This window comes from Balaenoptera acutorostrata, chromosome 3, assembly GCF_949987535.1.
Source record: "Balaenoptera acutorostrata chromosome 3, mBalAcu1.1, whole genome shotgun sequence".
Taxonomy (NCBI): Eukaryota; Metazoa; Chordata; class Mammalia; order Artiodactyla; family Balaenopteridae; genus Balaenoptera; species Balaenoptera acutorostrata.
The window spans coordinates 154,308,904-154,332,956 of NC_080066.1; the positions used below are offsets into that span (position 1 = coordinate 154,308,904).

The following is a 24,053-nucleotide window of genomic DNA, read 5'->3' on the forward strand; positions in this document are numbered from 1 at the left end:
GATTACACTTTCTTCTCAAGTGCGCACGGAACATTCTCCAGGGTAGATCACATCTTGGGTCACAAATCAAGCCTCAGTAAATTTAAGAAAATTGAAATCATATCAAGCATCTTTTCTGACCACAACGCTGTGAGATTAGAAATCAGTTACAGGGAAAAAAACGTAAAAAACACAAACACATGGAGGCTAACCAGTACGTTACTAAATGACCAAGAGATCACTGAAGAAATCAAAGAGGAAATCAAAAAATACCTAGAGACAAATGACAGTGAAAACACGACGATCCAAAACCTATGGGATGCAACAAAAGCAGTTCTAAGAGGGACGTTTATGGCTGTACAAGACTACCTCAAGAAACAAGAAAAATCTCAAATAAACAATCTAACGTTACACCTAAAGGAACTAGAGAAAGAAGAACAAATAAAACCCAAAGTTAGCAGAAGGAAAGAAATCATAAAGATCAGAGCAGAAATAAATGAAATAGAAACAATAGCAAAGATCAATAAAAGTAAAAGCTGGTTCTTTGAGAAAATGAACAAAATTGATAAACCATTAGCCAGACTCATCAAGAAAAAGAGGGAGAGGACTCAAATCAATAAAATTACAAATGAAAAAGGAGAAGTTACAACAGACACTGCAGAAATACAAAGCATCCTAAGAGGCTACTACAAGCAACTGTATGACCAAAAAATGGACAACCTGGAAGACATGGACAAATTCTTAGAAAGATATAATCTTCCAAGACTGAACCAGGAAGAAATAGAAAATATGAACAGACCAGTCACAAATAATGAAATTGAAACTGTGATTAAAAATCTTCCAACAAACAAAAGTCCAGGACCAGATGGCTTCACAGGTGAATTCTATCAAACATTTAGAGAAGAGATAACACCCATCCTTCTCAAGCTCTTCCAAAAAATTGCAGAGGGAGGAAAACTCCCAAACTCATTCTATGAGACCACCATCACCCTGATACCAAAAACAGACAGAGATACTACAAAAAAAGAAAATTGCAGACCAATATCACTGATGAATATAGATGCAAAAATCCTCAACAAAATACTAGCAAACAGAATCCAACAACACATTAAAAGGCTCATACACCATGATCAAGTGGGGTTTATCCCAGGGATGCAAGGATTCTTCAATATACACAAATCAATCAATATGATACACCATGTTAACAAATTGAAGAATAAAAACCATATGATCATCTCAGTAGATGCAGAAAAGCTTTTGACAAAATTCAACACCCATTTATGATAAAAACGCTCCAGAAAGTGGGCATAGAGGGAACCTACTTCAACATAATAAAGGCCATATATGACAAACCCACAGCAAACATCATTCTCAATGGTGAAAACCTGAAAGCATTTCCTCTACGATCAGGAAAAAGACAAGGATGTCCACTCTCACCACTATTATTCAACATGGTTTTGGAAGTCCTAGTCACAGCAATCAGGGAAGAAAAAGAAATAAAAGGAATAGAAACTGGAAAAGAAGAAGTAAAACTGTAACTGTTTGCATATGACATGATACTATACATAGAGAATCCTAAAGATGCCACCAGAAAACTACTAGAGCTAATCAATGAATTTGGTAAAGTTGCAGGATACAAAATTAATGCACAGAAATCTCTTTCATTCCTATACACGCTGAAAGAGAAATTAAGGAAACACTCGCATTTACCATTGCAACAAAAAGAATAAAATACCTAGGAATAAATCTACCTAGGGAGACAAAAGACCTGTATGCCGAAAACTATACTGATGAAACACTGATGAAAGAAATTAAAGATGCTACCAACAGATGCAGAGATATACCATGTTCCTGGATTGGAAGAATCAATATTGTGAAAATGACTCTACTACCCAAAGCAATCTACAGATTCAATGCAATCCCTTTCAAATTACCAATGGCATTTTTTACAGAACTAGAACAAAAAATCTTAAAATTTGTATGGACACACAAAAGACCCCAAATAGCCAAAGCAGTCTTGAGGGAAAAAAACAGAGCTGGAGGAATCAGACTCCCTGACTTCAGACTATACTACAAAGCTACAGTAATCAAGACAATATGGTACTGGCACAAAAACAGAAATATAGATCAATGGAACAGGATAGAAAGCCCAGAGATAAACCCTCACACCTATGGTCAACTAATCTATGACAGAGGAGGCAAGGATATACAATGGAGAAAAGACAGTCTCTTCAATAAGTGGTGCTGGGAAAACTGGACAGCTACATGTAAAAGAATGAAATTAGAATACTCCCTAACACCATACACAAAAATAAACTCAAAATGGATTAGAGACCTAAATGTAAGACTGGGCACTATAAAACTCTTAGAGGAAAACATAGGAAGAACACTCTTTTTTTTTTTTTTTTTAATTTTTTATTTATTTATTTATTTTTGGCTGTGTTGGGTCTTCGTTTCGTGCGGGGGCTTTCTCTAGTTGTGGCAAGCGGGGGTCCACTCTTCATCGCGGTGCGCGGGCCTCTCACTATCGCGGCCTCTCTTGTTGCGGAGCACAGGCTCCAGACGCACAGGCTCAGTAATTGTGGCTCACGGGCCCAGTTGCTCCACGGCATGTGGGATCTTCCCAGACCAGGGCTCGAACCCGTGTCCCCTGCATTAGCAGGCAGATTCTCAACCACTGTGCCACCAGGGAAGCCCAAAGAACACTCTTTGACATAAATCACAGCAAGATCTTTTTTGATCCACCTCCTAGAGTAATGGAAATAAAAACAAAAATAAACACATGGGACCTAATGAAGCTTCAAAGCTTTTGCACAGCAAAGGAAACCATAAACAAGACGAAAAGACAACCCTCAGAATGGGAGAAAATGTTTGCAAATGAATCATCGGACAAAGGATTAATCTCCAAAATATATAAACAGCTCATGCATCTCAATATTAAAGAAACAAACACCCCAATCCAAAAATGGGCAGAAGACCTAAATAGACATCCAAAGAAGACATACAGATCGCCAAGGGGCAGATGAAAAGATGCTCAACATCACTAATTATTAGAGAAATGCAAATCAAAACTACAATGAGGTGTCACCTCACACCAGGTAGAATGGGCATCATCAGAAAATCTACAAACAACAAATGCTGGAGAGGGTGTGGAGAAAAGGGAACCCTCTTGCACTGTTGGTGGGAATGTAAATTGATACAGCCACTATGGAGAACAATATGGAGGTTCCTTAAAAAACTAAAAATAGAATTACCAGATGACCCAGCAATCCCACTACTGGGCATATACCCAGAGAAAACCATAATTCAAAAAGACACTTGCACCCCAATGTTCATTGCAGCACTATTTACAATAGCCAGGTTATGGAAGCAACCTAAATGCCCATCGACAGATGAATGGATAAAGAAGTTGTGGTACATATATACAATGGAATATTACTCAGCCATAAAAAGGAACAAAATTGGGTCATTTGTAGAGACGTGGGTGCATCTAGAGACTATCATACAGAGTGAAGTAAGTCAGAAAGAGAAAAACAAATATCATATATTAACACATATATGTGGAACCTAGAAAATGGTACAGGTGAACCGGTTTGCAGAGCAGAAATTGAGACATAGATGTAGAGAACAAACGTATGGACACCAAGTGGGGAAAGCGGCGGGGGGTTGGGGTGGTGGTGTGATGAATTGGGTGATTGCAATTGACATGTATACACTGATGTGTATAAAATGGATGACTAATAGGAAAAAAAAGTCCTGGCCACAGCAGTCAGACAAGAAAAATAAATAAAAGGCATCCAAATTTAGAAGGGAATAGGCCTTCCCTGGTGGCACAGTGGTTAAGAATCCTCCTGCCATTGCAGGGGACACAGGTTCAATCCCTGGTATGGGAAGATCCCACATGCCACGGAGCAACTAAGCCCGTGCGCCACAACTACTGAGCCTGTGCTCTAGAACCCGTGAGCAACAACTACTGAGCACACATGCCACAACTACTGAAGCCCACGTGCCTAGAGCCCATGCTCTGCAACAAGAGAAACCAACGTGATGAGAAGCTTGCACACCACAACGAAGAGTAGCCCCCTCTCACCACAACTAGAGAAAGCCCACACGCAGCAACGAAGACCCAATGTAGCCATGAATAAATAAATTAAATAAATAAGTAAATAAATGAGGAAATTGTTAATGTTCAGAGCAATTTTAAAAAATAAATAAATACAATAAAATAAAATTGCATCAGAAAGAATCAGAATAAACTTAACCAAGGAAGTGAAAGACCTATACTCTGAACACTATAAAACACTGTTGAAGGAAATTGAAGATGATACAAAGAGATGGAAAGATATCCAGTGCTCTTGGATTGGAAGAATTAATATTGTTAAAATGGCCATACTATCCAAAGCAATCTGCAGATTTAATGCAATCACTATCAAAATACCCATGACATTTTTCACAGAACTAATGAATTAAATAATCCTAAAATTTATATGGAACCATAAAAGACCCTGAATTGCTGAAGCAATCTTGAGAAAAAAGAACAAAGTTGGAGGTATCACGCTCCCAGACTTCAGACTATACTATAAAACTACAATAATCAAAACAACATGGTACTGGCACAAAAACAGACACACAGATAGATGGAACAGAATAGAGAGCCCAGAAATAAACCCACACACCATGGTCAATTAATCTACAACAATGGAGGCAAGAATATACAGTGGAGAAAACACAGTCTGTTCAATAAGTGGTGCTGGGAAAACTGGACAGCTACATGTAAAACAATGAGATTACAACATTTCCTCACACCATATACAAAAATAAACTCAAAATTAAAGACCTAAATGTAAGACTAGAAACCATAAAACTCCTAGAAGAGAACATAGGCAGAGTACTCTTTGACGTAAATCATAGTAATATTTTTTGGATCTGTCCCTAAGGCTAAAGAAATAAATGCAAAAATAAACAAGTGGGACCTAATTAAACTTAAAAGCTTTTTGCACAGCAAAGGAAATCATTGACCAAACAGAAAGACAACCTACTGAATAGGAGAAAATATTTGCAAATCTTATGACCAACAAGGGGTTAATATCCAAAATATATAAGCAGTTCATACAACTCAACAAGAAAAAAAAAAAAATCCAATGGAAAAATGGGCAGAAGACCTGAATAGACATTTTTCCAAAGAAGACATATAGGTGGTCAACAGACACATGAAAAGATGCTAAACATCGCTAATTAGTAGAGAAATATAAATCAGAATAACAAAGAGATATCACCTCACACCTGTCAAAATGGCTATCATCAAAAAGTCTACAAGTAACGAATGTTGGCAAGGGTGTGGAGAAAAGGGAACCCTCATATACTGTTCTTGGGAATGTAAATTGGTGCACCCACTGTGGAAAACAGTATGGAAGCTCCTCAAAAATCTAAAAATAGAAATACTATATGATCCAGCAATTCCACTCCTGGGTATATATCCATAAAAAACAAAAACACTAATGTGAAAAGATACAGGCAGCCCAGCATTCATAGCAGCACTATTTACAATAGCCAAGGTAAGGAAACAACCAAAGGTTTCATCAACAGATGAAAGGATAAAGAAGTTGTAGTGTGTGTATATGTGTGTGTGTGTGTATTTATTCACATATATAAATATATTTGTATATATATATTTATTTATTTATAAATATATATATTTCAATATATACATTGTTCAGCACAGGGAATTATAGCCATTATTTTGTAATAACTTTTAATAGAGTATAATATATAAAAATACTGAATCACTGTGCTATACACCTGAAACGAATATAATATTATCAATCAACTATACTTCAATTTTTAAAAAAAGAATTGAATAAAGGCCTATACAAAGTAAAAAAAACATGTGCTTCAAAAGTCACCATCAAGAAAGTGAAAAGAGCCCACAGAATGGCAGAAAATATTTGCAAATCATGTATCTGGCAGGGGACCTATATTCAGAATATGTATGGATCTCTTACAGCTCAACAATAAAAAGACAGATAACCCAGTTTTTAAAATGAACAATGAATTTGAATAGATATTTCTCCAAAGAAGACTTACAAATGGCCAATAAGCGCATGAAAAGATGCATCATTAGTCATTAGAGAAATGCAAGTCAAAACCGCAATAAGATACCACTTCACACCCAATCAAAAGACAGGTAATAACAAGTGTTGGTGAGGATGCAGAGAATTTTGAGAAATTTGGCAATTTCTCAAACAGGTAAACATAGAGTTACCAAATGACCCAGCAGTTCTCCTAAGTATAAATCCAGGAGAAACAAGAACATATGTCTATAGAAAAGCTGTACGTGAATGTTCATAGCAGCATTGCTCAGTAGCCAAAATGTAGAAACAACCTAAATGTCTATCAGATCATGAATGGATAAGCAGGGGCTTCCCTGTTGGCGCAGTGGTTAAGAATCTGCCTGCCAATGCAGGAATACAGGTTCGAGCCCTGGTCCGGGAAGATCCCACATGCCACAGAGCAACTAAGCCCACGCGGCACAACTACTGAGCCTGTACTCTAGAGCCCGCGAGCCACAACTATTGAAGCCCTCGTGCCTAGTGCTTGTGCTCCTCAACAAGAGAAGCCACTGCGATGAGAAGCCCGCACACCTCAACAAAGAGTGGCCCCCGCTTGCCACAACTAGAGAAAGCCCGTGTGCAGCAACAAAGACCCAACACAGCCATAAATAAATAAATAAATAAATAAATAAATTTATTTTTAAAAAAAAAAGAATGGATAAGCAGAATGTGATGTGTACATACAATAGAATATTATTCAGCCATAAAAAAGAAGGAAGTACTGGTACATGCTTATGACATGGATGAACCTTGAAAATGTCATGCTAAGTGAGTAAAGGACTATATATTGTAGATTCTGTTTATGTGCAATGTCCAGAATAGACAAGTCCATAGAGACAGGAAGGAGATCAGTGGGTCCCCCGGACTAGAGCTGGGGGGAGGAGGAAGGAGGAGTGACTGCCAGTACTCATAGGGTTTCTTTTTGGAGTAAAGAAAATGTTCTAGAAGTAGGTTGTGGTGATGGTTACACTAAAGACCACTGACATATACACTTTAAATGGGTGAATTTTATTAGTGTGTGAAATATATCTCAAACCTTAAAAAGTTAATAGTTGATATCTGAAAAGTAAAAAAAAAACAAAAGCAGAACAAAAAGCCTTCAGTGTGTAAGCAGTCAAATTGTATTTACTTCTTAGATAGCCAAATTCTTTAATAAATACTTATAAATACAGTAAGTAGTTATTCCTATTCATTAATTCAACAAATAATTGACTGCCTTTTTTGTGCTAGGTGTGCTGTCAGGTGCTAGGTGGAAAGATGCCTGGGCTCAGCTTTGCCTCTACTTCTTTAGGCTTCCAAGTAAGGTGGTACGCCTGGGGGACAGCAGCTGTCTCTGGGCCTGGCCTCACTTGCTTTTTCCCCCGTTTGGAAAGGTGTCGGGTATTTCTGATGCCTTAGTCAGCACAGAGCAAGGAGGACCTTGACTATAGTTTCAGAGCCTTAAGCTTCACCTCATGCTCCAAATCCAAGACAGAGCAGCTGAGAATGGAGCTAGCTGTGCCACCAATTGCTTCTCCCCCATTGTTAATCCCTTTAATTCTGCCGTCCGCAGGCACCCCTCCCTTCACACTGTCCTGTTGCCCACTTGTGATATGACTGAACAAGTGGTTTTGGCTTTGAAAGGTGATTCTTAGAGACACCTCAAGTGACCCCGTCCCTGGCTTGTGGGGATGCTCTCGATGCTCATTAGCATGGGGCACCAGAGATCTTCTGTGGGCTGGTAGCACTTTCAAGGTAGCTGCTGCCGACTCCCCTGAGATCCCGGCCTTGCTGCCAGGGTCATTAGAGGGAGCAGCATTTCAGTGCTCAGGGCAAACAGTGAGAAGCCGCCAGTCTCTTTTGGTTCTTACAGAAGAGTTTATGCTCTGGCACTTGAGTTATCAAATCGCTTTAAAGCATGGGACAACTGGCTTTGTGATGATTTTATACGTATGTGTGTGTGTGTGTGTGTGTGTGTGTATTATACGCTGTATTTCTGCTTTGCTGTGTCATTCCCTGGTCAAGGCATTATAGTTTATTTAAAAATTTGTCTATCTCTTTCACAAACCTTGAGTTTTATGGCCAAAAGGAAAAAAAAAAAAAAAGTGAGCCACTTTTCAGTCTATGTGTACTTTTTTCACGGAGCCCTAGACTTAAACTAATTCTAATTTCTCTCTCTCCCCAAATTGATGAATTTATCAGTATCCTAAGATGCTCATTACATTTACAAAAGAATGCTTCCTGGTGGCATGTGGATGGAGAAATCCAGCTGGGTTTGGGGGGGGGGTAAAAGCTCGTGTTGGCCCTTAGTCTGCCATAACTGTCCTGCCTGCCTCTCTAACCACCACCCTCATGCTCCTGGTGCCTGCAGAGCATAAGAAAAGCTTCTTCTCCCCTACTGGGCTCTCCCCTCATTGCTATAGGAGGGGAGTAGCAGGAAATGGAATCTGCCCTGGTCATGGGATTTTTTTGAAAGAAACAAAGCATGATCTGATGAAGAGCAGGTTAATCCTGCTATTTCATTTCCCTTTCAGAAAGGGTGGGGGCAGGATTGTGATATGAAGTATTTGGTTTCACATCTGTTCCAGGAATTATCCTCGGCATAAATCCACTTTTCTTTCAAGCATCCTGAAGCATCCCAGGGAGCTCCTCCTCCCGGGGCATGCTCCCTGCCCCCACAGTTTATTTCATGGCCACAGAGCAGCTGACAGACTCCCGGAGAAATCATCCTGTCATTGCTATAGGAGGAGTCTTGGAAGTCAGAATTTCTGTGGGTCAGTGATATCAATTTTGTGCTCTGCTCTCCATGAAGGGTTTAGAATAAAACCTAAACCCAGCAGTGTGGTATAATGGAAAGAGGACCCAATTTAAAAATCAAAGGAACTGGCTCTCATCTCCCCTTGGCTACTATTTGTGTGATCTCAGGCAAGTCACCAAACCTCTTCAGGCTCAAAGCCCTCGTCTGTGAAATTAACATCTTGGCACTTTGAGAAATGAAGTTCAACTCGAAAATGCTACAAATCTGTAATCTGTTACATGTTATGTTTATCAACCTCAGTTTAAAGTAACTTTTCAACTTTCAACTCTTATTCATGGGAAAATGAAAAATAATTTCATATGTGGCGAGGTGACTTCTAGTTTTAAAAACTGAACTTAAGGGCCAACCAAAGCAATTATTCAAACAAGCACAGGCTTGTAACTAGAGTTTTGAAAAACTTTTCTGGAACTTCTGTTTTCTGTTTCCATCTTTGAGATGTTTAGCATTCTCATGTGGCCTTTGAGTGTATGGTAGGAATTTTCTATGAATAATTATGTTCCACACACTATTAGGTGCACATAAGGAATAACAAACTAAGTGAAACACAAGATCCCCAACCTTAATTCAGAGAATAAACATATATACAAGGAAAAACAGAATTTCAGATTTCAGAGTGAAGCAAAAGACAAATTCATATTTTGACAAATGTTAGTATATGCAGATGGTCCCCAGCTTACGATGATTCAGCTAATAGTTTTTTGCCTTTATGATGGTGTGAAAGCAATATGCATTCAGTAGAAACCATACTCTGAATTTTGAATTGTGCTCCTTTCCTGGCCTAGTGATTTGTGTTACAATCCTCTCTCATGATGCTGGGCAGAGAACACAGCCCCCAGTCAGCCATGTGATCATGGGGGTCAACAAGCAATACACTTCCAACCATTCTATACCCAGACAACCAGTCTGTTTTTCACTGTCAGTACAGTAGTCAACAAATTACATGAGGTATTCAACACTTTATTATAAAACAGGCTTTGTATTTGTTGATTTTGCCCAACTGCAGGCTAGTGTAAGTGTTCTGAGCACGTTTAAGGTAGGCTGGGCTAAGCTATGATGTTCAGTAGATTAGGTGTATTAAGGCAGCAATGTAAGTAAAACACACAGTTCAAGGAACAACTGGATCAAGGGTCAAATGGGAGATATATGGGGGGAAAAAAATGAGAAAATAGGATCCAGCAAAGGCAGTACTTTTAGTAACATGAAAACGTAGTGACTTCACCTGGTATAAAATTATTCACCTGAGGCTAAAATTAAGTTCTGACTAAGATCAACCATAGCTGGACAATACTAACATCATTAAAAAGTATGGCTAGTAATAAACCTTGTAAGGAATGAATAAGGATGGTTTACTTAATCACTCAGTTTGGAGAAAAATCCACGTCTTTAAAGTGTTAACCTTTAGTAATATTGAGTTTTTGGTAAGGTTAGCTTTCCTCTTTCTCACCTCTCTGAAAAAATCCTTCTTAGTCACTTTTTTAAAGCTCTTCATCCTTTGCTTACTTGTGAATTTTCATTCTCTGGAATCCTGCCTTTGAGAAAGGTTTATTGCAGGGCCAAGCAAGGAGAATGGGTGGCTCATGCTCAAAACCCCTAACAGTTTTTGGGGAAAAGTTTTTATAGGCAAAATTTGGGGTGAGAACTGCAGGGTGTGTGACTTTCTTCTGATTGGTTGGTGGTGAGGTAAGAGGGTGGTGCTCCAGGAATCTTGTGCTCAGCCTGAAGTTACCATCCCCCACCTGGGTGGGGGCCCTAGTTATTTCCATTAGTTTCAACTGACCTCCATATTTGACAGTTCCAAACCTGTACCTCCAGCCAGGGCTGTTATGTATGGCTTCACAGATTGGTTGTGCACTGCACAATTCTGGAAATAACATATACATAAAACAGGTACGTAGCAGCCCTTCTCTGCCCAAACTTCTCCCTGGAGCCACCCCTAGACATCTCTCCTGAATGTCTCACAGTCATGTCAAACCCAACACGTCCAAAACTGTGCTCATCATCCTCTCAGACACACTCCTCTTATGGTCCCTCCCTGTTCACCTTCAATAAAGTAAAGCCAGAAACCTAAGAATCATTCTAGCTACTCCCCTCACCCCACATATCCCATTGGTTATCAATTATTATATTTTTCCCTTTAAACACTTCTCAGATCTTATGTCTAATCTCATTCATTTCCTCTTACTTAATTCAGACACATACCACTTTTTGTTTGAATTACTATAACGTTTTCCATACAGATCTTTTTGCCCTCGGCCTCATTCTGATTTTATCCTCCACACTGCTCTTAGTGGTCTTTTAGAAACAGTTATAATTATGATACTTCCCCACTAAAAAGTTTTCAAAAGCTTTCCTTAAAGTGCAAATTCTTCAGTGGGTAACCAGAGCCCTTCATGGTCTGCTCCCTTCTCTACCCACATTTTCCACTACTCCCCCAACACGTACCTTTAAATTCCAGTCATTCTAAACTACTTGCTACACTACCTCACACTTCCATGCCATTGCACAAGGTGTTTCCTTTTTGTAGAAGTCCCACCTCCTCTTGGCTAACTCCGGCCATGCTTCCATTTCCAGATCTTGTCGTCTCTTCCAAAGTCCTTCACCGACCACAGTACCCACTTCCCCCTCTTACCATCAACTCCTGTAATACCCTTTGCCTTCCTCTGTAACAGAATTTTCTAAAATATATTATTATATTTCACTTGTTGACCTCTACCACCGGGTTGTAAACTCCCAGAAGGATTAGGAATTATGTCATTCACCTCTGTATCACCAGTGCTTTTCATAGTGCTGGGCATTTAATAGGTATTCAGTAAGTGAATGTGGGATAAAAGATCAGTTTCTATTGCTGTTATAAGATTTAACATTCACTAAATAAGTCTCTGGACAATGTTAGATTAACTATGCAGTGTTCACATCCTGTAAATTTTGGGTATTTTAATAACTGTGTCTATGCTTCTTTCTGTTCCTTGGACTTAGGAGAGGAAGAGAAGAAACTTCATGAAACTTCATGCCATTTTTGTAATCAGCTTTTTCCTGGTGTTCAAGGGCTGTGTTCTTTGATTCACCCAGAAACCCATGTGGGGAAAAGAAGAGGCATAGAATAGAGTACCTATCTTTAATAAGCTTAAGGTGTTAAATCCACTACTTGTTGACTTTAAAAAGATAAGGAGATGTAAATACAAATCTTCCAGAATTGACTCAGTAGCAAACTACTAGGGTGTATGTGCCCATACCCTATGAATTGATCATTTTCAGAATGTAGCTATTTGCTTATAATTACTTTTCATTCATCTATCACAGCCCCTAAAGGGGGAGAAAAATGTAAAATAAAGTATCAGTTAACTGTAATTTTTATTATTTTTTTAAAAATGTTTTTACCCATAACTTCAAGGAAGAAAGATGCAAATAGCAAACATATCAGGTGACATGGTACAATAGGAAAAAATCCTGGACTTGGATTCTATTACCATACTTGCCACTTAGTAACTGTGCAATCTTGAACAAGTTAGTTAACTTCTACAGGCTCAGTATAGTCATCTGTAAAATGAAAACACATTCATTTAGAAGTATTTTTTTAATGCCTACTATGTGTCAGGTGCTTTGCTTGGCACCTGAATTAAAATACTGTAGCTGCTATGTCTTCTTCATGGAGTTGCTGTGAAAACTAGATGAGATACTGCATGTGAAAATGTTGTTGTTGTTGTTGTTGTTTCTATCAAGCAACACCTAGAACAGTTTCTATCTTCAGTCATCAAAGACATAATTTGGGGCAGAAAAGTACACTGATTCATTTGCAGCAAGGTATGAAGCAAAGAAAAATTGGGCCTTAACCCCAATTAACAAAGAAGTTCAAGTAGCCTCAATATTCTTTGCCCAAGCATTCCAGCTAAGACAGGTTTTTCTTTGTTGGTACATGAGGTTATTGGTTATATTCGTTATCTATTGCTGCATAACGAATTTTACCCCAAAATTATGGCTTCAAACAAAAAACATTTATTATCTCACAATTTCTATGAGTCAGGCATTCTAGCTTAGCTGGGGACCTCGGGCTTAAGATCTCTCATGAGGTTGTATCAGGCTGTCAGCTGGGAGCTGTGGTCTCATCTGAAGGCCCAACCAGGGGATCTGCTGCCAAGCTCACTCACATGGTTATTGGCAGGCCTCTTTCCACTCAGTCCTCTCCAAAGGGCCTCTGTATGAACTGAGATATGCCCCCTACCACAGGTTCATATGTGAAATTTTAACCCCCCAGTACTTCAGAATGTGACTATATTTGGAGATAGGGCCTTTAAAGGGGTAATTAAGTTAAAAGGAGGCTGTTAGGATGAGCCCTAATCCAGTCTGACTGGTGTCCTTAGAAGAAGAGGAAATTTGGACACACACAGAGGCATCAGGTATTCACTCAGAGGAAAGACCCTGTGAGGACACAAGAAGAAGATGGGCATCTGTAAGCCAAGGAGAGGGGCCTCAGAAGGAACCAAACCTACCTACACTTTGATCTTGGACTTCCCGCCTCCTGAACTGTGAGAAAATAAATTTCTGTTGTTTAAGCCAACCATTCTGTGGTATTTTCTTACGCAGCCTGGGCAAACTAATACAGCTGACTCACAACATGGCAGCTGGCCTCCCCTGAACAAGCAATACATGAGAGAATGAGAGAGCACCCAAGGCAGAAGCCACAGTCTTTATACAATTTAACCTTGGAAGTGACATCCCATAACTTTTGCTGTATTCTCTTTGTAAGAAGAGAGTCAGTAAGTCTGGTCTATACTCGGGGTGGGGAGATTACATAAGGGCATGAGTACCAGGAGGCAGGAATCACAGACCATCTTAAAGGCTGCCTACCACACTAGTTTTGTTTTTAATAAAGTAAAAATAAAAAATTAAGAGATGGACAAATTGGCAGTTTTTACATGGTAAAGTAGATTCAACTTCATCAAATACATGAGCACTCTGACTGATATAATCTGTAGGCCATACTACTATTCTGTGAAGCTAAGGTTGTTCTGATCTGGCAGATAGAAATTTTTGACATTTAGGACAAGTTTTTCTGGGAGTGAAAAACGGCATTTTATGGACTAGATTGAAGAGAAATGGTACAATGGATCCTTAAGTCTATGTCTAATACAGTGATTCTCAACCAGCGGTGCATACCAAGAGGGAAAAGAGGAGGGGAGTTACCATAAGTTTAAAAAAAGCATAGTCAAACTGTAATATAATTATGTTTGAAGAGTGATAAGAAATTTACAGCTTTCATAAAACAAACTGCAGAAAGTAAAATGGAACAAAATCTCCATCTGGCTGATGAAGCATAAGTCATAAAAGGTCGAGAAACTACTGTCATCATTCTTTTATTGTTAATAGACAAAAAGAGGGATACAAGACAGTAGCTAAGAAATGGGCATGCAATGAACCATAATACCAAGAGAGATGATACACTTTAGAAAATCCAGTGAAAAGTAATAAAAATGATTAGTGGGCCGTATGGATTAGTTTAGAAGATAAATGTAACGTAACAGACATATTCAGGAGCCTTTCGAGAACTAATAGGAAGATCTTTACAAGAGAAGGATAGATGATAGTTAAACTCAAGCTTTAGTTCAAAGGATCCAGAGGACATCTGCTTTGTGGTGATAGTGAGTTGACATCTGATTCCTCAGAAAGTACACTGAGTTTCCAATAGCTTTAGCCTCTAAATTTAGTAGCGTTGTCAGCTTGATTGTCTCATGTTTGTCTAACCATCAGAGTCTATGTGGCAAAGCTGTCATTATTCCCACCTAAGGTCAAACTTCTTTTCACCTACAGCCCTCTTTTTTTGTCTCTAAAATGATGCTAACATGAGGTTAAACTCTCCCTTTACCTTTCAGAGCACTCTAAGAGCTGTCACTTGTAATAACATCTCCAAATATTAAACTCCAATAATTTGGCTCCTGCTTTGCTGGAACTCCCCCTTGGGTGGCCCTTTGTTTTAAGAGAGGAAGAAGCTGTTTCCTGTTATCTCCTGGTTGCACGATAACAAGATGACAGACAGGTTCTAGGGTCCATTTCAGTTTTCCTTACAAAAAGGTGTGGAATTAGAGGGTGAGACGTGGGAGGATCTCACAAGGTGACCCACGCTAAAAAGGTGTCTTGGAATTTGAATAATATTTTTATGGATTACCTAAAGAGTTCTCCTGAAGTAAATGTTTATGTTGGTATGGAACAATTTTTGAAATATATTGTCAAGTGAAAGATTTTTTTTTAATTCCACTGTAGATTATGCTCCCATCTGTGTAAAAAGGGGAGAAGGAATATATGTTTATCATATGCTTGTTTGTATGTGCATAGGCTATTCTGAGACAGATACAGATACACACAGCAGTGACATAACAAAGAGTCTAGGGTAGAAGAGACACTTTTAACTCTACACCCATCTGTATTGTTTGATTTTTTTTTTTTAATTTGTGCAGAGATTACTTTTTTTTTTGGTTGCGGCAGGCAGGCTCCTTAGTTGCGGCTTGCTGGCTCCTTAGTTGTGGCATGCGAACTCTTAGTCGTGGCATGCATGTGGGATCTAGTTCCCTGGCCAGGGATGGAACCCAGACCCCCTGCATTGGGAGCCTAGTGTCTTAACCACTGTGCCACCAGGGAAGTCCCCCAGATTACTTTTTAAAAATACAAATAGGAACAGTTTTTTAAGTGTGGTGATCAGATATTTCTTTCTCTCCATCCCTCTCTGCCTCTTCTTTCTCTCCATCTTTTTTCATCTCTCTTCATTTTTCTTCACAGCTTCATTAACCTCCCTCTTTCTTCTTTACATGGTTTCTTCCATGTAGCAAGGTGAGATGGAGGGTAATTTGAGCGGCAGCTCCAGCCTTATTCTTTGCAGTTTAATGACCACAGGGTAAAGAAGACTCTTCTATGTTAGTATATATACATCCTAAGGAAGGGCTGTGATTGGCTTGGCTTGGATGACATGACCACCTCTTAAGGCAATTGCTGCGGGTAAGGGGATGGGGACTTTGGCCAATTCTGGGTCATCTGCCAGCTTTTGTGATGGAAAGGGTATAGGAGGAACATCTGTAGTCTGGCCGTAATCACCTGATTGGAATAGAGGAGGTAGGGTTATAGTTTTCCCAGAGGAAGTGAAAGGAGCTGAAACCATCAGCAGATGGGAAGGGACGCTAGGCAGACAAAAACAATAGATTTCCCCCTACTTTCCACCCTTCCTAGCATCTATACAGAAATAGGGTTACATGAGACAATGTATGCAGTAAATGTCAATACTTGATATAGTGCCTGAAGCAGAATAAGAGATAGATCAATATATATTATTATTCAATATCTCCTTTCTAATTGTGACAAAATACACATAACACAAAATTTACCATTTTAACCATTTTTAAATGTACAGTTCAGTGGATTAAGGACATTCACATCATTGTACAACCATCGCCACCATCCATCTTTAGAACTTTTTTTACCTTACACAGTTGAAACTCTGTACCCATTGAACACTAACTCCCTGTTTCCCCCCCACCCCACTCCCTGGCGACCACCATTCTGCTTTCTGTCTCTATGAATTTGTCTACTCTAGAGACTGCACATAAGTGGAATCATACAGTATTTGTCATTTTGTGACTGGCTTGTTTAACTCAGCATAATGTCCTCAAGGATCAAGGATCTTTTGTGTTGTAGCATGTGTCAGAACTCCTTCCTTTTTAAAGGCTGAATAATATTCCATTGTATGTGTATACCACATTTTGTTTACCCAGTCATCCATCGATGGATACTTGGGTTGCTTTCACCTTTCGGCTGTGTGAATAATGCTGCTGTGAACATGGATGTACAAATATCTGCTCAAAACCCTGCTTTCAGTTCTTTTGGGTATATACCAAGACGTAGAATTGCTGAATTACTTACATCAGGAAATGGTTATCATAATATGTTTAGGGAATATTTATCATCTCATATAGATACAAAATTAAAGAAATATTTTTTTAAAATTCTTTGTGATGAGAACTCTTAGGATTTACTCTCTTAACGTCTTTCATATGTAACACACAGCAGTGTTCATTGTATTATCAAGTTGTGCGTTACATCCCTAGTACTTATGTATCTTGTAACTGGAAGTGTGTACCTTTTGACCACCTTCATCTAATTCCCCCTCCCTGCCTCTGGTAACCAAAAATCTGATCTCTTTTTCTATGAGTTTGTTTGTTCCTGGTACACAAAATAGTGATTTGGTATTTCTTTACATTTCAAAATGACCACCGTGATAAGTCTAGTTATGTCACCATACAAAGGTATTACATGGTTATTTACTTTATTCCCCACACTGTACATAGCCATATATATACATGAATGATTAAGTTGCTGGTCTCTTAAGTTCAAACACATTTTAACAACTCTTCATTTTTACTGCCCCTCCCCTCACATTTACTGTTTTTTACATCATATCATACATCTTTTTGTTTTGTATATCCCTTAACTTATTGTGGCTATAGATGATTTTACTATATACTTTTGTCTTTTAACCTTCCTGCTAGCTTTATACATGGCTGATTTACTACCTTTACTGTATATTTGTCTTTACCAATGAGATTTTTCCTTTCATAATTTTCATGTTTCTAGTAGTGACCTTTTCTTTTTCCCTTAGAGAAGTCCCTTTAACATTTCTTATAAAGCTGGCTTGGTGGTGCTGAACTCTGGTGGTGCTTGCTTGTAAAACTTTTGATCTCTCCATCATATCTAAACGAAAGCCTTGCCAGGTAGAGTATTCTTGGTTGTAGGTATATCATGCCACTCCCTTCTGGCCTGCAAAGGTTCTGCTGAAAAGTCAGCTGATAGTGTTATGGGAGTTCCTTTGTATGTAACTTGTTGCTTTTCCCTTGCTGCTTTTAACATTCTCTATCTTTAATTTTTGCCATTTTAATTACAGTGTGTCTTGGTGTGATCTCCTTTGGCTTGATCCTGTTTAGGAGTCTCTGTGTTTCCTGGACAGTATTTTAGAAGTCAAATTTGAGATGATGGCTGAACATTAAATTCAGAAAAGTCTTCTCAAAAGCCAGGGAGAAGTCAGAGCTGGATGTCGAGTTTAGCAATCGTCCTTGTAAACTGTCAGTGGATAAATTCTCTGAAGGAAAGGATGTAAGAAAGAGCAACAAAGTGCAAAAGAGAAAAGGAACCAGTGGAGGAGTCCAAGGAACCAGCCTTGAGAGGAGACACCTAGGTATTTCAGAATCTCAGAGGACCACATAGGAGAGATCAAGAGGGTGGGAATGATTGATGAACTCAGATGCTAAGATAGATGATATTTACTTGCCTGTGAATAAGATTTTGTTAAATGTAGTCATTTTCATACGAATACTGCCCTGTAGATTCCTTTACAATTTTCAGAATGTTTTCATGTGAATTATCTTCCAACAATCCAGTGGAGTACGCAAGTTATTATTCCTATACGAGAAAGAAAAGGAAGCTCAGAGAGACTGTGATTTTCCTAAGGTTTCTCCTGGTACCTCTCACTTTCCCCGGATGTGGGAAAGCTTGGGGAAGCTGAAGGCACTAGTTCAGAGATGCCTGAGTCTGAGGAGGCGCGAGGGGTTGGTTGTTCCCCTCTGGTGCCCAGGCCGCTTGTCATCCCAGCCCATGTGCTCTCGTTCAGTACCTCCTGGGAACAGTATCTACTGGCCTCTCTCAGCTTCCTGTGAACTGCTAAGGAATTTGATTGTCTAGACTCTAGAGCAGTGGTTTTTAAACTGTGGGTCATGACCTACGAGTGGGTCATCAAATCAATTTAGTGGGTCACAACCAGGCTCACGAGAGCCCGTGGTGCATGCCTCTTCTCAACCCTGCCTTCAATAACTTCGCATTGCTTACTTGAACTTGGCTGTAGTGGAAATCAGCCAACAAGACAAAGTCAGGGCTTTTGTTTGCTTATTTTACCACAGAGAGCCAGTTGTTAAACAATTACTAGCATACCACTGGTCATAACCGTCAATTCTTCCTCCCTCCCCCCACAATGGAACAGAATGGAATAGAAAGGAAAATACCAGGGTCCATCTATAATAAAAGTAAGAATTGTTCTGTGAGACTTTAAGCCATAAAGCTATTTATGTGTGTGTTCATATGAGATGTATTTTTTACTATGCATTGCAGTAAAAAAAAAAAAAAAAAAAGTTTGAAAGTCACCGGTTTAGGGTCCCTTCATTTACTTTCCTCAGGTAGTTGAACGTCTGCTGTTCTCCTGATCCTTAGGCAAAGAACTGGTATCCAGCGCCCTTTTTGAATTAATGATGCATCTACTGTAGGAGGAATGAGACTGAATTTTTATCAGGCTAAAAATAATTGTTCTAGAATAGGAAAGGTCCCTCCATACATCAGTTCTTTTGAACTCAAAGCTATATAAAAATTTGTTCTTAAACCTCACCAAAGATTTTCTACAGTGAGCATGAATTTATTCTATAGTCAGAAAACAGTAATCATTATTAAATTCCAAAAATTAGAAGGCTGGTGAATAGAAGAAATCAGATTAAAGTTCATAGTATTGTGTTACTCTATCCCTCTTCATTTCTAGAACTCTCTATAAAGAAATTAAATCTTTTTAAAATTTTTTATTGTTACTGTATTTTTTATTAATTTTATTGAAGTATAGTGATGTACAATGTTCTGTTAATTTCTGCTGTACAACAAAGTGATTCAGTTATATATATTCCTTTTCATATTCTTTTCCATTATGGTTTATCACAGGATATTGAATATAGTTCCCTGTGCTCTACAGTAGAAGCTTGTTGTTTATCCATCCTATATATACTAGTTGGTATCTACTAATCCCAAAATCCCAATCCTTTCCCCGACAACTCCTCCCTCCCTCTTGGCAACCACAAGTCTGTTCTCTTATGTCTGCAAGTCTATTTCTGTTTCGTAGATGTGTTCATTTGTGTCATATTTTAGATTCCACATATAAGTGATATCATATGATATTTGTCTTTCTCTTTCTGATTTACTTCGCTTAGTGTGATAATCTCTAGGTCCATCCATGTTGTTGCAGATGGCATTATTTCATTCTTTTTTATGGCTGAGTAGTATTCCATTATATATATATATATATATATATATATATATATATCACATTTTTTTTTTTTAATTTATTTTTGGCTGTGTTGGGTCTTCATTTCTGTGCGAGAGCTTTCTCTAGTTGTGGCAAGTGGGGGCCACTCTTCATCGCGGTGCATGGGCCTCTCACTATCGTGGCCTCTCTTGTTGTGGAGCACAGACTCCAGACGCGCAGGCTCAGTAGTTGTGGCTCACGGGCCTAGTTGCTCCACGGCATGTGGGATCTTCCCAGACCAGGGCTCGAACCCGTGTCCCCTGCATTGGCAGGCAGATTCTCAACTACTGCGCCACCAGGGAAGCCCTCACATCTTCTTTATAAATAGTGCTGCTATGAACATAGGGGTGCATGTATCTTTTCGAATTATAGTTTTGTCTGGGTATATGCCCAGGAGTGGGATTGCTGGATCATATGGCAATTCTGTTTTTAGTTTTTTGAGGAACCTCCATACTGTTCTCCATAGTGGCTGCACCAATTTACATTCCTACCAACAGTGCAAGAGGGTTCCCTTTTCTCCATACCCTCTCCAGCATTTATTATTTGTAGGTTTTTTAAATGATGGCCATTCTGAGCAACGTTAGGTGGTACCTCATTGTAGTTTTGATTTACATAAGAAATTAATTCTTTTTAAGAAAGTAAAGAAAATTTTTGTGAAATAAATCATTTCCCTTTTAATGATTTAGTGATTTATCTTATAAATCCAGATTTATTTACAGGTATATTACATATAAAAATTTTATATATAGACGTTATATATAAACATATAAAAATATGTAAACATATATATAAATAAATATCTCAGATATGCTTAAGTGGATTATGCTTCAAAACTAAATAGATGTAGATATATCATAGAATTAGATCCCAAGGACTCTGATTTAGATCAGCCTTGCAATTTTTAAATTTTCAAAAAGGGAAGTTATTAAATACTTATGCCAAAAAAAGCTCTATGTGAATGTGTTAAATGGTCTGCCCTTAAGATACTCATTATCTGAATGTAGTTAAAAAAAAAGAAACACTTTTCACTGAGTGATGTCTGAAAGTCATCCAAATAGATGTGTATCTTTCTATTCCATGCTGTAACTTTTTTTTTTTTTAAAGATTTATTTATTGATTGATTGATTGATTGCTATGTTGGGTCTTCGCTTCTGTGCTAGGGCCTTCCCTAGTTGCGGCAAGCGGGGGCCACTCTTCATCGCGGTGCGCGGGCCTCTCACTATCGCGGCCTCTCTCGCTGCGGAGCACAGGCTCCAGACGCGCAGGCTCAGTAGTTGTGGCTCACGGGCCCAGTTGCTCCGCGGCATGTGGGATCCTCCCAGACCAGGGCGCGAACCCGTGTCCCCTGCATTAGCAGGCAGACTCTCAACCACTGCGCCACCAGGGAAGCCCTCCATGCTGTAACTTTATCATGCTCATCTTAGGGTTTGCTGTAATAAGAAAATGAACCAGAATAAGGGTAATATGGTTTTTACAGGTTTGTAAGAATTAAATATACTTTCAGAAATTAGTTGCGTATAATTTTCTTAGAAGAATTAGGCTTATTGTCTACATGACTTTAGTTCTTTACAGTAGAATTCCTTAAAATGGCATTTTATTAAAACTACTCAATACTCATTTGCAAGTAGGAAGTAAATCTCCCCCATGGATGGACACTTGAGCCCATGTTGGTTTTGGCATCAAAGAGTTACACCAAGTGCCTGTATTCTTCATGAGAATTCAGAAGCATTTCTGAGAGGGCATGAGCGCTTGACGGTGCTGCTGTGGTCAGCAGCTCCCTCTCCCATGTGACTGCATTTCAGCGTCACTTAGGGGCTGCCTTTGCTCTACACAAACCCCTTGCAGCTGTGCCCAGTGCCTTTGTGTCACCCAGGCAGGGTTTCATGAAATGGATCTGATGCTCTTGTGCCTGTGTTGTTCATTCCTGCATACTAGAGCTGTGCCCAGGAAGGTGAAGGGCCAGCAGGTTGGCCCTCACTCCCCAGCTGTCCCTTTCTCCTAATGTCACTCAGGATATAAATAAAGTGATTCATTCACTCTCTTTCTTACCAAACCAGAATGCTGCCAGAGTGTACTACCAGAGCCACTCAGATCCATTGGAAAGGCCTTAGGGACAAATCTAAGGCACAATTTAAAAAGTTTTTGCATTTAGGTAATTTTAAAAATGAATTTAATTTTATTTCTCTTAATCATTTCAAACCTTGGAAGGAGAAAAATAACTCCAGTTTTATGTTCATGTCATCTGAGGTCTGGGCCTTCTTTATTAGAATGGAAGTCATGATGAATTTCTGTCTTTTCTAAACTAGAAAAGCCATGATCAGATGATCTCATTGGAAATTTGTATCCCTTTCCTTCAGACAGCTGATGGGTGGTAGAGCACTGGTCTGGAGTGTGGATTGCTGCTTATCACACAGGGCCTTTTGCTCCTTGCAGAAGCATAGTTTGTACTGTTAGTTGGAAGTCTTTTATCCCATCAGGAACCCTGCTGTGCTTCTGCTCATTTCCACAGCAGTCAATGGAATATTTACCAAGCAGTCCCCCTGTAAATATTTACATGGCAAAATGCTATGAGCTCGGGCCATGTAAAGATTTGTAAGACACGGTCTCTGCCCTGAAAAGAGGGTAGCAGGGGAAATGAGGGACACGTGCAAGACAAAGTCCCCTCCCCCCCACCCCACCCCACCCCCAAAAGTTTAAGAAACAATGTTTTAGGTAATTTAGGAAAGTCTGTCCACCATTCTGCTCGGGGAACGTAAACCTTCAAGTGAGCATGGAGTGTGAATCTGCTGTGCCTTCTCCACTCCTAGGTGCCTCTCATGGTGCATTTTACCTTGGCAGAATGTCAATCGTGTTTTAAAATATTTTTATTCACTGTGTAACACAAGGCAGTTACTTTAGTCTGGTGCTAGGCTGGGAGAAAAATTGGGTTTGTTGAACTCTGATAGTTGCCAAACCAGTATAATGTATTTTACAGGTGCTTTAAGATTGTCAAAAGTAATTCTGATTTTATGTTTATGTTGCTTATTTTTTTATAAATTTATTTATTTATTTATTTATTGTCTGTGTTGGGTCTTCATTTCTGTGCGAGGGCTTTCTCTAGTTGTGGCAAGTGGGGGCCACTCTTCATCGCGGTGCGCGGGCCTCTCACTGTCGCGGCCTCTCTTGTTGCGGAGCACAGGCCCCAGACGCGCAGGCTCAGTAATTGTGGCTCACGGGCCCAGCTGCTCCGTGGCATGTGGGATCTTCCCAGACCAGGGCTCGAACCCGTGTCCCCTGCATTGGCAGGCAGATTCTCAACCACTGCGCCACCAGGGAAGCCCTAAAATTCAACGAATGGGCTTAACTGCAGATTAGATCCAGCTGATGAGAGATTTAATGAGCTGAAGATGTATTTAAAGAAATTATCTGGAACGTAGCCCAGAAAGAAAAAGTGGTGGAAAACCCAAGTGAGAAGCCCTAATAGACATCTAACTGGAGTTCTGGAAGAAAAATGGGGCAGGGACAATATTTGAAGAGCTCACAGCTAGAAATTTTCCAAAGCTAATGAAAGATACACAAATTGCAGTGAATCACAAGAAATCCACACCTAGACCCACCATACTAAAACTTCAGAATACCAAAGACAAGGAAAAGATGTTAAAAGCAGCTAGAGAGAAAAGAAGCCTTACCAAAGGAATGCCAATTTGGTTGACAGCATACTGCTCAACAGCAATAGTGGAACCCAAAACGCAGTTTAATCTTGCCATTGATGACAAGAAACAATTACCAAACCAGAAATGTACTTAAAGCAAAAATATCTTTCAAGGATAAGGATGAAATAAAGACACTTTTCAACGCATAAAGCCCCAAAGAATTTTTCCCTAGCAAACCTCCACAAAAGGAAAGAATCTAAAGAATGTATTTCAAATAGAGAAAGATGATACCAGAAAAAGGTCTGAGATGCAAGGAGGAATTATGAGCAAAGAATGTGTAAAAATATGGGCAAATGTAAACATAATAACCAATGAAGTGATAATTATGTTCTTGTGTGGTTAAAAGGGAGAGAGAGGGAATGAAAATATCCAACATCAATATCATA

General features: G+C 39.2%; 1 protein-coding gene across 11 annotated transcripts in view; it reads left to right on the top strand.

The window, feature by feature from the left end:
- TTLL5 (tubulin tyrosine ligase like 5) overlaps window positions 1–24,053 on the top strand; it is a 325,193-nt gene that overhangs the window by 290,645 nt on the left and 10,495 nt on the right. For 3 of the 11 annotated variants that reach the window (XM_057543395.1, XM_057543390.1, XM_057543389.1), the window contains exon 34: window positions 11,863–12,172. The exons of 1 other annotated variant lie outside the window; for it this stretch is intronic. In XM_057543395.1, the coding sequence (XP_057399378.1) occupies window positions 11,863–11,990 (128 nt within the window). In that variant the 3' untranslated portion in view covers window positions 11,991–12,172. Of the gene's footprint in view, window positions 1–11,862; window positions 12,179–24,053 lie in introns of those variants that run through there. 7 more of the 11 variants (XM_057543388.1, XM_057543394.1, XM_057543387.1 and 4 more) reach the window with 6 other exon arrangements.